The sequence below is a fragment of the Megascapheus bottae genome, chromosome X, assembly GCF_031878675.1.
Source record: "Megascapheus bottae isolate mThoBot1 chromosome X, mThoBot2.hap1, whole genome shotgun sequence".
In the NCBI taxonomy this organism is placed as follows: Eukaryota; Metazoa; Chordata; class Mammalia; order Rodentia; family Geomyidae; genus Megascapheus; species Megascapheus bottae.
The window spans coordinates 54,487,781-54,500,963 of NC_143547.1; the positions used below are offsets into that span (position 1 = coordinate 54,487,781).

At 36.9% G+C, this 13,183-nt stretch overlaps 1 protein-coding gene across 1 annotated transcript in view; it reads left to right on the top strand.

Annotated features, from left to right (window-relative positions):
- The first annotated feature begins 2,695 nt into the window (after positions 1-2,695).
- Positions 2,696-13,183, top strand: part of LOC150041111 (uncharacterized) — a 32,396-nt gene continuing 21,908 nt past the window's right edge. The window contains exon 1 of the mRNA XM_090326465.1: positions 2,696-2,761. Within this exon, the coding sequence (XP_090182591.1) occupies positions 2,732-2,761 (30 nt within the window). The 5' untranslated portion in view covers positions 2,696-2,731. The remainder of the gene's footprint in view (positions 2,762-13,183) is intronic.

Consider the following 13,183-nt stretch of genomic DNA (forward strand, 5'->3'; position numbering starts at 1 on the left):
AGTCTGTCTCTCAACTTGTATTCATCTTTGTAGGAGTGGGTGGAAAGAGCACCTAGCCTGCAATTATAGAACCGGTAGCTTAGGTTGCTCTGAACTCTTCACAGCTTCTGTGACCTAGAGTCACCAAAATGGGTGTATATCTGGACAGTGGGCATAAGTGTGAACAGTGAGCATGTGTGAGCCTTTCAAAACCAGTCTCCACACAGCCATTCTGAGTGAGCCTTCCTATTTTTTCCATGTTTAACTGTCATATCTTTCTTAATTAATGGTTCAAAACTCCTGGAATCTTGACAGACCTGATTGAATATGTTAGTGGTTTCTCAAGCAGAAAATGCAACAACATCAATCTTTCCAGGGGTCTTGAAGGAAAATCTCATAGTTGAGTAACTGACATATATGATTCACTCAGGAGATAATTTGTGTGTTTCATAAGATTTTAGCTTTTTTTTTCTCTTTCTCTTGTCTGTATCTAGATGTCCAAATTACAGAGGCAAGTGGGGGAACTATTGGTACATGGGGGCCAAATGTGATCAACTTTGGAATACTCTGGATCTGGTTTTGGTAGCAACATTGCCAGGAGTAGGATTGGCTTTAATAGTTGCTGTTACAATCGAGAGTATCCATTACTGTAGAAAGAAGTCCAAGAAGAATACAGATGATCACAGGTAAGAAATGTTGAAATGTTTCTCAGAAGAATGGGAATTCTCTTGTGAGTTCAGTCACCAAATGAGTCAAAAATAATGAATGCCCTTTATTATACATACAACTGATATATTCTCTCTTGTATGCATTTTGTTAGGCAATGCAAACAAGATCAAATGAACATTGGTAAAGAAAAATCTCTTGTTCAGGATTTCAACAGAGTAAATCTGGAAATCCCTTTTCTTCAAATAAAAACTGAGAGTGCAACTCCCAAAGTAATTGTTTTATTTGGTGCTTTGCATGCATCAAGGGAGTATTTGTGTGCATGCACTGCACTTATTATCCTAATAATGCAAGATGGCAACCTGGATACTGCTGTGTCAGTACGTCCTACCCAAACCCTTTCCTCCTTTCCAACAACAAGATCAGACAACTGGAAAGAAGAAACCAATAAAGTTGACTGTTATCTGACTCTGTCTTGGGTAAGATGCTTCACCTCACTGGACTTTAGTTTCCTCATCTATGAAAGAGATGCTGACAGTCAGGCCTACTCCACAGTGATGGTGAGAATGATAAAGGAGGCAGCTGTCATAAATTGAGTGCTTATTCTATGTGTCAAACTGAAATATAAATGTTTTACACATATCAATTCATTTACTCCCCCAGAATAAACATATAAACTCGGATGAGATTACTGAGATCACAAAAGATCAACTAAGTAGGCCAATTTTATAGGAGCCAATCTGATTCCTCGGCCAGTGGACAGGGCTCTGAAAATTATGATGCCCTGATGTATTACCTAAATGTCTTTGTTTAAAAAGGTTTATAGCTTCTGAATTTCAGATATATGAAGGTTATGTGCCAATAAAGTAAAATTTCATTCATTTTATATCCGTTAATTCAAATTAGCATCTACTTTCAAGTATCATTCCCCAGTGACAGATAATGTTACCATCTATGTATTATGAGGACAATTTGAAATATTATTTGAAAATCAGATGTGTATGGTACTGTCAATCCCATATTACTAAACTTATAACTTCAATAAAATCAATCATTTGTATAGCCTTAGATATTTATCTCTGGGAAGGTTGAGATTAAAATTTCCAACCTCGTTATCATTTCAAAATAATCATTTTCCCCACAATTAACCTACATCCTTTAAAGTACCATATATATGAATAAAAGTAATGTTAATTAACATTAATTTTTAAATTGAATTTTTTATTCCTTCTTGACATTGGCTTGAAACCAGTAACCTGAGGTATTAAAGAATTATTTTCATTGAAAATCATGCCTAGAAACTAGACACTTTCAAAACATTTTCTGTAGGTTTCCTACTCCACAGTTTTCTAGAACATTAGAGTGTTCTTCCCAACTGACTCTTGTGCCTTGGAGGAAATCACTGAACCACAGCTTCTTCCTACATATCCTGCTTCCCCCATTCCCTTGAGGTTAAAATCAGATAATTAATGAAATATTGCATTAAGAAATTGAGATAAAACAGAAAGCGTGACTGTAAATGAACATAGTAATAGTGTCCACAAACGTTTAATTTCATTCATAGGTTTGTAAATGAAATTACTTTATATTTTTTTCCCATTAGAATGCACTTTAGTTTCACTTCCTATTTATTTCCTCTGTCGTTTCTTGAATGGCGTGTTTACACTTTGGTGTCCTGAAACTTCTCAGGAAATTTGATCATCAAACCAAAGGAGACCTTAAATCATGAGTAATCACTGACAATGTGGCCAGGAGTGTGGTCAAGTGGTAGAGTGCTTGCCTAGCATGCATGAAGCCGAGTTCAATTATGTAATCCCACATACTCAGAAAAAGCTGAAAGTGGTGCTGTGGCTCAAGTGATAGAATTCCAAACTTGAGCAAAAAATGCTAAGCAAAGAATTCCAGGCTCTGAGTTTGGACCCCAGTACCACCATCAGAAGAAAAGCAATCCATAACCAATTACGTAACTCTAACTCCCTATACTGACTGAGCTGTGTGCTTTGTTCATTTTTAATTTGCCAGGGAACAGATGCTTTCATCAGGATTTCGACCTCAGCTTAATTTGGAATATGCTTTTGGTGCTGGTATGAGTCTTCCACAGTTCAATCAAGACCAGGTAAACACTGATATTCATTTATCAAACAAAGTTTACAGGATACACCAAGGAGAGAAATGCCTTAGAGAAACAGAAAAAGAAGAAAAAGCCTTAGGAGATAAAAGAGGTAGTTAGAAACAATAAAATGAAGTGTTATCAGAAGATCAACTTGCACAAATATGAAATGGTTGATGACAGGTTATATATCAAGGGAGTGTAGGCCACACCTGGGTCAATTACACTGGGAAAACTCTCTCTCTCCCCAACATTTGTTTCCAGGCAGAATCTATTTCAAACTCCTATCAAAGGTTGCTTGAGTAAAGTTAAAACACATAACAAAAGGGAAAGGAAATCACTAAGACACCTCCACAAAGGTATGATATACAGACAAGAAATTTCAGCTATGTAAAGAAATTTCAGCTATGCATATACATACATACATACATATGTGCATTATATGAATGCATGTGCATTCATAATTATAAGTTATATGTATATAGACAATCTCTTATCATCCAAAAATATGTTTCCAATAGCACAAAAGTTTCTTACAACATGGAGAAATCATTTGCTATAGCATACCAACTTAATATAGAATTGCAAAACTTTGAAAGGGAATACAACTGTTTAGAAAGGGATTCTATTCACTGTGCTTTAAAACATAATTAAAATATTAACTTTGGTAAGTAATGACTTCTAGAATTTTCAGATCACCTCATTAAGTTTCCACAGAATTATACAATGTTTTCACGCAAATTCATTGCTATTGTATTTATCCAGATTTTATACAGAACCCAGAATTTATTGACAAGGAAAGGCTGAGCTCATTCTTGAATTATTAATGTTAATTATTCTTACTTTGATTTGACAATTAGATTTGAGTGCACAGAAATAAGATTACCTATTTGCCCCCCCCCCTTCACTTTATCCTATCACATTTTTACATTTGGCACAAAGTAGCTTTCAAAGCTGTTATAATCTCAGCCTGAGCACATAATTTGAAAACCCAACAAATTCTCAGAATCTTTGACAGGTAAATGTGCTTCATAGTTGAGCGATACAAGAAGAATAACTACCATTGTCCTGGTCGTTATTTTTGGTTGTTATCCTGATCACAATTTTTTAATTCATCTACCTTTACAACCACATTTCCATTTCACACCCCTTCCATATGCTACAGCATGTATGACTCACTTTCACCTGTGGAAATATTAGGTAACAATATCAGTGCTAACTTACATTTATTAAGGACTTGGGAATTGAGCATATTTTGGAATGCATAGAAATAAAAACTAACCTAGTATGAAGAAAATGAAAAGATCATGCCAAGCTGGGCATGGTGATTCATGCCTCTAATCCTAGCTACTCAGGAGGCTGAGAGCTGAGAATCAAGGCTCAAAGCCAGCCCAGGCACAAAAGTACCTGAGACTCTTCTCCAGTTAACCCCTAGAAAATGGGAAGTGGTGTTTGACTCAAGGGTAAGACAGTAGCCTAGAGCTGAAGAGCTCAGGGACAGTGCCCAGGCCGAGTTCAAGCTGTATGACCCATAAAAACATGGAAAAAGAAAAAAAGATCAGGCCATATAATAGGAGCAACAAATATGAAGAAATATTTATCCAATACAGGAAATACTTTGCCTTGCAATCTGATTTTCTAAATTTGCTATTAATCATCATGAATTTACCAACTTGTTCCTATTTTTAAGTAGAATAAATTGGAAGGGGATGAGGTGCAATGCTTTAGATGACCTATTTCCTACATAATATTTGAAAGTAATATCTGATTAAAATATTTCTTACATACATGTAACTATGGTCACACCAAATACTTTCTAATTATAAATTAATTTCTTTAAAGAGTTAAATGTTATCTAGCCCTTTCTCTACAGGTAGCAGTGTGGAAACGGTGGTTACCTTTACATCATGGCTGAATTTCTAATATGCAATATTACTACATAGATAAAACATTAACTCTACTCCATAAACAAATGTTTAGTCACAGATATATTAATATATAAATAGCAAAAGCTCTACTTTATGTCATTAATCTAATTATTTAATTTTGGGGGATGAGGGCATAATGTTTCATGTGTGTAATTCTATTTATTTGGTAGGCTGAGGTTGGAAGGATCGTGGATAGATGCAAGTCCACACATAAAGTTCATTCCATTCCCCATCTCAACTAATAAAAGCAGGGCATTATGGTTCATACCTGTAACTGCAGGTATGCAGGAAGTATATTGCAGTCTAGTCCATCCCAGTCAAAAAGAGATACCTTATTCTAAAAATAGCATTCAAAAAGAGCTAGAGAAATGTCTCAAATGCCCTGCTTCCAAAAATTAAAATAACAAAAATGATTAGAAGTAATTTTGTTTGCTCATGGAAAGACATAGCATATCTTAAAATGCTAGGCTTATGTTCATACTAGGAAAAAGAGTTAGCAAACTTATAAAATACCCTTTTTTCATTTTCTTATGTGTTAATTTAGCTTTTGTAAAGCCAGTTCTCATTCCTTATAAAAGCCCGAAATTTCCATATAGTACCGATGTGAAACGAGGTGCCAGTGACTCTTGCCTGTAATCACAACTACACAAGAAACTGAGAGCTGACGATCACGGTCCACCAAAAAGCCAGAAGTGGCACTGTGGTAAAATAGTAGGTCCAATATGAACAGAACAACAAACTAGATAAGTGAGCATGGATTCTGTTATAAACTCCAAAACCTGTGAACTTCAAACATTCATAAATTGCAAATATAGTTAGAACAATAGCTTTGAACGAAGAAACAGAATTTAAGATAGAAGGGAAATAGAATCTTTTTGAGCTCTAGGCAAAGGTTCACCTCTGCTTTTGTTACTTGTCAAATTGTCAACATGTTCTGGTTTAAGAACTGAGTGAACCTAGGTAAAATAAATAAAACATATACTTTAATACATGAATAAATGAATGAATAATTACATATTCCCCATGAGTTTTATTTTACTAGATGCATGATTTCTATATTAATATGTCCTACCTATATTGATGATCTGATTACCAAATGAGGATGATAAAGAGTTACGAAAATGTTGCTTTAGTGGTAGCTTGAAACAAAGAGATGGTATTAGAATAATAAATGCTTATGATTATGATCTATAAATGCAAGGCACTAGTTACAAAATGGGCCAAACATGGGAATCAGCCAAAATGGGGAATCAGCCTATTCCTATACTGTGAACACATGACAGTTCAAAATTGTTTTACTGGTCTAGATAAAACTTTATTTTTGTTTACTTTTTTAATCGCTTAAGATAAATCCCGTGGGGCTGCAAGTGCAGCTAGTGCTAGAATGCTTGATTAGCTTGCATGAAGCCCTAGATTTGATTCCTCAGTACCACATACACAGAAAAAGCTGGAAGTGATGTTGTGGCTCAAGTGGTAGAGCTCTAGCATTAAGAAAACCCAAGGATAATGCTCAGGCCCAGAATTCAGTCCCCAGGAATGGCAAAAAAAGATATATAGTCATTGAGAATATTAATTGCAGCTGGTGGCTTATGTCTGTAATCCTAACTATTGAGGAGGCTGAGATCAGAGGATCATGATTCGAAGCCAACCCAGGCAGGAAAGTCTGTGAGACACTTATCTCCAGCTAACCACCAGATGACCAGAAGTGGAGCTGGGCTCAAAGTTGTAGAGTGCTAGCTTTGAGCAAAAGAGCATACACATAGCTTCCAGGCCCTGGATTCAAGCCCCATGATTACATTATGTCTGTCATGGGGCTTGAATTCATGAGTGGCTAGTATTACTGGCATGAGCTATCAGTGTTCTGCGATGAACTCAGGAATCTAAGATCGGATGATTGTGGTTCAAAGGCATCCCAGGCAAGAAACTGTGAGACTTTGGTCTTCCCTTAGCCATCAAAAAGTTATAAGTGGAGCTGTGGCTTAAGTGATGGAGTACTAGATTTAAGAGATAGGCTTGTACTCAGCTTAGGCCCTGAGTACAAACCCCAGAACCAACATCAAAAAAAGAAAAAAAAATGTAAAACAAAATGGATCCAATTGTTTTCCCTGTTATCAATTTAACACTTGAGTTTGATATTAAACTATTTCTGGATAAGCTTTTTGGAAACTTTCACCTAAAACAGAGAAAAAGAAAAGCTGTATTTATAAACTGTTTTGTTAAATGGCAACTCCTTTGCACAACTACACAAAGGTAATTTTTAGTCCCATGCTGTGGCTCACACCTGTAATTCTAGCTACTTACAAGGCTGAGATCTGAGAATTGTGGTTCAAAGCCAGCCCGGAGAACTAAAGACTGTTAGACTGTTATCTCCAATTATTCACTAGAAAAAGGGAAGTAGGGCTGTGGCTAAGGGGTAGGGTGGTAGCCTTGAGCTGAATAGCTTAAGGACAGTGTCTAGGCCCAGTGTTCAATCCCAATAACTGACAAAAACAAAAAAAGGTAATTTTTAAAAGTTCAGATTATTGTTTCCTAGAATCTTTGTGTTTAGAACTAGGAAAGAGAAAAATATTCTGTTCACTTGATAGCACACAAATTCCTTGCATTAATTAAAAATTGGTCTATTCATGATAGGTTCTTTTTTCTCCTCTAACTCCTCCCCCCAATAATGGCTTCATTTCTTCACTTGATTGACTCATATTGCTAAGACTTTTTCAAATTCTGGATAGAATTTATGTCGATGCTGGTAAATGTGTTCTGTCTCTGTGTGACACTTCTAACAACTGGCTTATGTTCATAAACTGAGTCTCAATATTCAGTGACAACTATGCTACAGAAAGAGTCTGACCATGTCATGAGAAAGGGTATCAATGTTTGTGAAGTAATGCACCTTCTATCCGGTGAATATAATGTAACCCTTCTATTAATTACAATTAAAAAAGAGTGAGTTGTCACTGACAGTGACAGGATCATGGTTCAGTTGCAGAGGTAGCTGGAGCCACTGGCACTGTACTTCAGACCTTTCCAGTGTCTCACTTGTGAGGGCCCTTGCCCCTGCAATCTTTCTATTTCCAGAACATTGCTCTAGACTGTAGGGATCCTTCGTCCCCAGTCCCTCTAGACTAGTCGGAGGGATGGGGAAAAATCCGACCAGTGCAAGAGTGAGAGGAGAGACCCACTGTCCTCCCGCACTCAGCTTTCCTTCCCGGGAGCACGAACAGAGACGTCATTTAGCTTCATCAAGGCAGGAAAATCTCTTTCTCCAAAAAACCTCCCTCCTGAGGAAGTCCCACCAGCTAATATACCCTGACTCTAGGTCCCAGCAGAGAATGTTAAACAATATCACATTTGTAACCAATGGTTATCAAGTCTTGAGCCCTGCCTTGTCTCAGCAGAAAGTTATTAGACATGGCGTTACTTGGCCCCCAACAGTAGACTTTCTAGCTTCAAGTAGTGTAGTTTCAAGTTAGGCTTAAAATTTTGCAGGTAAGCCTACCTATTGAATTTTATGCAGTAACATGATAATGTCATAAGAATATGTAGTTCAGAATTACAGGCCTAGAATTTATCAACTGTTAAAATTAAAATGTGTAGTTCTCTGAGTCTTGGGATGATTTTTTTCTCATTAATCAGAGACAGGAGTCTTTTGAATTTGGCTGTGCCATTGGATTTGAACCTCAATCCTCAGATCTCATCCTACTGATTAGCAAGAATTAGAGGCATGAACCACAGGCATTCGGATTGAACATAAATTTAAACAAAACTGTTCTCTCGAAGTTCCTAAGTCTACTGAAAAAGAAAGCTACAAATCAATAAACACAAAGCAATGTAAAATTGGAATTATGAGGAGTGATTAAGAATATAGCATTGACAGTTCAAATACTGTGTAAAATAGAACAGAGGGAAATATTTTCCTTGATTCTGTGCCTCAAATGTTCTTTCATTCTCCATTCTCTCTATCTGTGTGTGTGTGTGTGTGTGTGTGTGTGTGTGTGTGTGTGTGTGTGTGTTGTATGTGTGTATGCATGTGAGTATGCTGGTGTTAGGACTTGAACTCAGGTTCTTGGTCCCTGTCCTTTTGTTTTTGGTTGAAGACTAATATCCTATCACTTTAGCCATGCCTCCACTTCTGGTCTTTCAGAGGTTAATTGGAGATCAGAGTTTCATGGACTTTCCTACCTCAACTGGCTTCAACCAGTAATCCTCAAATCTCAACCTCCAGAGTAGCTAGTATTACAGGCCACCAGTGACAAGCTGTATTAGTAGCCTTTTATTTCTCCTGTTCAATGTGCCTCAGAATTTGTCTTAGTTTAGGCCTTGTGTAGATATATCGTGCAAAAGATAAATCTATCAATATAGGAATCAAAAATAAAAATAATTGAAATAATAATTTCAATCATTTCCTTAATTTAAACTATGGTAATATAATGACAGTAGGTTATAAGGCACCATAGATGACAATGAATGCAAAACTCCTGATTATTGAGTTGTTACCTATTAGGAAGCATCTATGTTAGATTAGCTTTTTTATATTTACTGGATGAATGTCTGTATTGAAAATAAAAGATGAGAGGTAATTATGTTTTAGTTGGAGTAATTTGCTTCCTGGATTATTATTCCAGTTTTTCTTGTCATGTAAGTTAAGGTGACCACACATCACATTTTCTAGAATGATTTTTTACAAATATTTTAATTGTAAAAAATATTCATGCCATGGGGAAAAGACACTCTGTGAAATTCTCCATAAATACCAATAGATGGCAGTGATTAACTTTTATACCATTCATCTAAGGTTGAGGAAATGCCTCAGTAAAAAATTTCTTCTCCGTGAAAATGTAAAGAAAATATGTAGTAAATATTCAATGCCAAATAGGATTGTACAACTAATATTAAACTATTCCAATTATAAAAATAAAATCTTAGTTGATTTATAGTGCCCCAAATGTTGTGTACTAGAGCCAAAGTTCGACTTTCAGCCCTTTGCTTTTTGGTGGTTAATTGGAGATGAATCTCATAGATTTTCCTGCCTGGGCTGGCTTTGAACTGTGATCCTTAGCTTTCAAACTCTTGAGTATCTAGGATTATTGGTGTGAGCCACTGGTGCCAAAAAGCTTTTTTTCCATATATTTTTTATTGTAATTAATAGAAGGGTTACATTACATTCACCAGATGGAAGGTGCATTACTTCACATACATTGATACCCTTTCTCATGTCTTGGTCCCCATTTCCTTCCCCCCCTCATCTTGTTTTCTCCCCTTTCCTATCCAATTTCAAATAACCAAATACGCATATATCCAATATATCAGATAACAAAGTGAAATACTGTAACAATATGAGATAACCAAGGGACAGCAAAAGAGATGAGAGGTAACATAGTACATTGAGGACAACAGTCACTCATTATATGGCTTTTGTTTCCTTATCCTGGAGTTCCTTACATTTAGCGTCATACTGTATGGTCTTATGTATCTACGTTTTGCTCTATTGCAAATCTCTGCTAGAAGAGTCCAAGTTTTCTACTGATTCTGGCAAATGAGAGAAACCAGTGAGCCTATGTTCCTTTGAGTCTGGCTTACTTCACTTAATATGATTTTTTCTAAGTCTTTCCATTTCCTTACAAATGGGGCGATGTCATTCTTTCTGACAGCAGCATAGAATTCCATTGTATATAAATACCACATCTTATTGATCTACTCATCAACTGAGGGACATCTGGGTTGGTTCCATATCTTTGCTATGGTAAATAGTGCTGCAATGAACATCGTTGTGCTAGTGGATTTAGTATGCCCTTGTTTATGGACGGTTGGGTAATTGCCAAATAGTGGAATTGCTGGGTCATAGGGGAGCTCTATGTTTAATCTTTTGAGGAACTGCCATACTGCTTTCCATAGTGGTTGAATGAGTTTGCACTCCCACCAGCAGTGTAGTAGTGAGCCCTCCTGGCCACATCCCCTCCAGCATCTGTTGTTATTAATTTTCTTGATCCTGGCCATTCTAACTGGAGTGAGGTGGAATCTTAGAGTTGTTTTGATTTGCATTTCTTTTTATGACCAGAGATGTCGAGCATTTCTTCATCTGTTTATAAGCCATTCTTATTTCTTCTTCAGAGAAGACTCTCTTTAAGTCTTTGGCCCATCTTTTGATGGGATGGTTGTTTCTTTGGAGATTAGTTTTGGAGTAATTCAATTTTTTGACCTGTTGATATATTTTAGATATGAGACCTTTGTCTGTTGTATGGTTAGTGAAGATCTTCTCCCATTCTCTTGGCTTCCTAATTAATTTACTAGCTTGTCCTTTGCCATACAGAAGCTCTGCAGTTTAATGCAGTCCCACTTATCCAGCCTTTCTCTGATTTGTTGTGATTCTTGGTCCTTATTAAAAAGTTTTGACCTGTGCTAAGGAGGCATAGTGTGTCTCCTATTCCTTCTTGTAAAGTTTTCAGTGTGTCAGCTTTTACCTCGAGGTCTTTGATCCATTTGGAGTTAATTCTAGTGCAGGGTGACAAAGAAGGATCCAACTTTAGTTTTTTGCAAGCACTTAACCAGTTCTGCCAGCACCACTTGTTGAAGAGGCTGTCTTTCTTCCATTCTATTTTTTTGGCTCCCTTGTCAAAGATTAGGTGGCCATAGGTCTGTGGTTTAATATCTGGTCCTCAGTTCTATTCCACTGGTCTTCAGGCCTGTTCTTGTGCCAGTATTATAGCTCTGTAATAGAGTCTAAAGTTTGGTATTGAAATTTCTCCTGCGCTGTTCTTTCTGCTAAGAAGTGTTTTTGCTATACGGGGTCTTTTATTATTCCATATGAAATTTTGGATTGCCTCTTCTATTTCTTTAAAGAATGACATTGGGATATTGATGGGTATTGAGTTGAATTTGTAGATAGCCGTTGGCAAGATTGCCATTTTCACGATGTTGAGTCTTCCAATCCAGGAGCATGGGAGGTTTTTCCATTTCCTCAGTTCTGCTTTAATTTCCTTTTTCAGGGTTTTAAAGTTTTCATCAAAAAGGTCCTTTACATTCTTAGTTAATTCCTAGGTACTTTATTTTCTTTGAGGCTTTTGCAAAAGGAGATGCTTTCCTGACGGTTACCTTGTTCGTCTCACTGTTGGCATAGAGGAAAAGAAAAACAGTCCTAGGGCTTGAACTCAGAACTTGAACACTGTCCTTTCCTTGAGCTTTCTCAAGGCTAGACCTCTACCACTTGAACTATGGCACCACTTCCATCTTTTTCTGTGTATGTGGTACCAAGGAATTGAATCCAGGGCTCTTCAGTTCAAGGCTAGCGCTGAACCACTTGAGCCACAGCACTACTTCCAATTTTCTGGTGGTTAATTGGAGATAAGAGTCTCATGGACTTTTTGAGACTGAGGTTGGCTTTGAACCGTGATCCTCAGATCTCAGCCTTCTGAGTAGCTAGGATTACAAGCGTGAGCCACTGGCGCCCAGATTGATCACTATTCTTTCTGTACATAAATCATGTGTGCATAAATTTTATAGATTAATTTGTCAAGATGTTAACCACATTTTAAGATGGATGACTTTTTTGCTTTTATTCAATTTTCCATATTTTTTCAAACTTCATATTAAAATTATTTGCTTTTATCAAGTACATAAAATAATGACAGGGGCCGGGAGTTTGGCCTAGTCATTAAAGTGCTTGCCTAGCATACATGAAGACCCGGGTTCGATTCCTGGGTACCACATACATAGAAAAAAGCCGGAAGTGGTGCTGAGGCTCAGGTGGTAGAGCGCTAGCCTTGAGAAAGTCCAAGGACAGTGCTCAGACCCTGAGTTCAAGCCCAGGACTGGCAAAAAATAAATAAATAAAATAATGACAGAATTTCAGAAACATAATTGGCAGACTTTCAAGATAAAACTTTGCTTAATTCTATAACATAAATTATAAAATATGAACTATATAATTTTTAGGATACTATAACTATTCTTTGAAAAGATAGTGGGTTTAAGGTAATTGATTGGCATGTAACTAATACACATACAAACAGCACCAAGCCAAATGTTTGACTGAGAAATTCCAATGCTTTTAAACTGCTTCAGAGCATTAAAAAGAAGGAAACTCTCAAAGTTTCACAGAGTGTAACATAGATATCCAAAAAAAAACAAAAAAAAAAAACGGGGCTGGGAGTTTGGCCTAGTGGTAGAGTGCCTGCCTAGCATGCACGAAGACCCGGGTTCAATTCCTCAGTACCACATACATAGAAAAAGCCAGAAATGCTGTGGTGGCTCAGGGTAGGACACTAGTCTTGAGGAAAGCCCAAGGACAGTGCTCAGGCTCTGAGCTCAAGCCAAGGACTGGCAAAAACAAAAACAAAACAAAAACAACCCAACCCTGATAATTGTCCTTGAAAAAGAAAACTGTTAGTGGCACATTATCAGGTCACTTGTCAGGACTAAGAGAGACTCTGATGAAAAGCCATGTTGAGAATTGTATTCAAAAATAAGGTGGAATGGGGACCAAGACATGTGAGAGGGTATCAACATA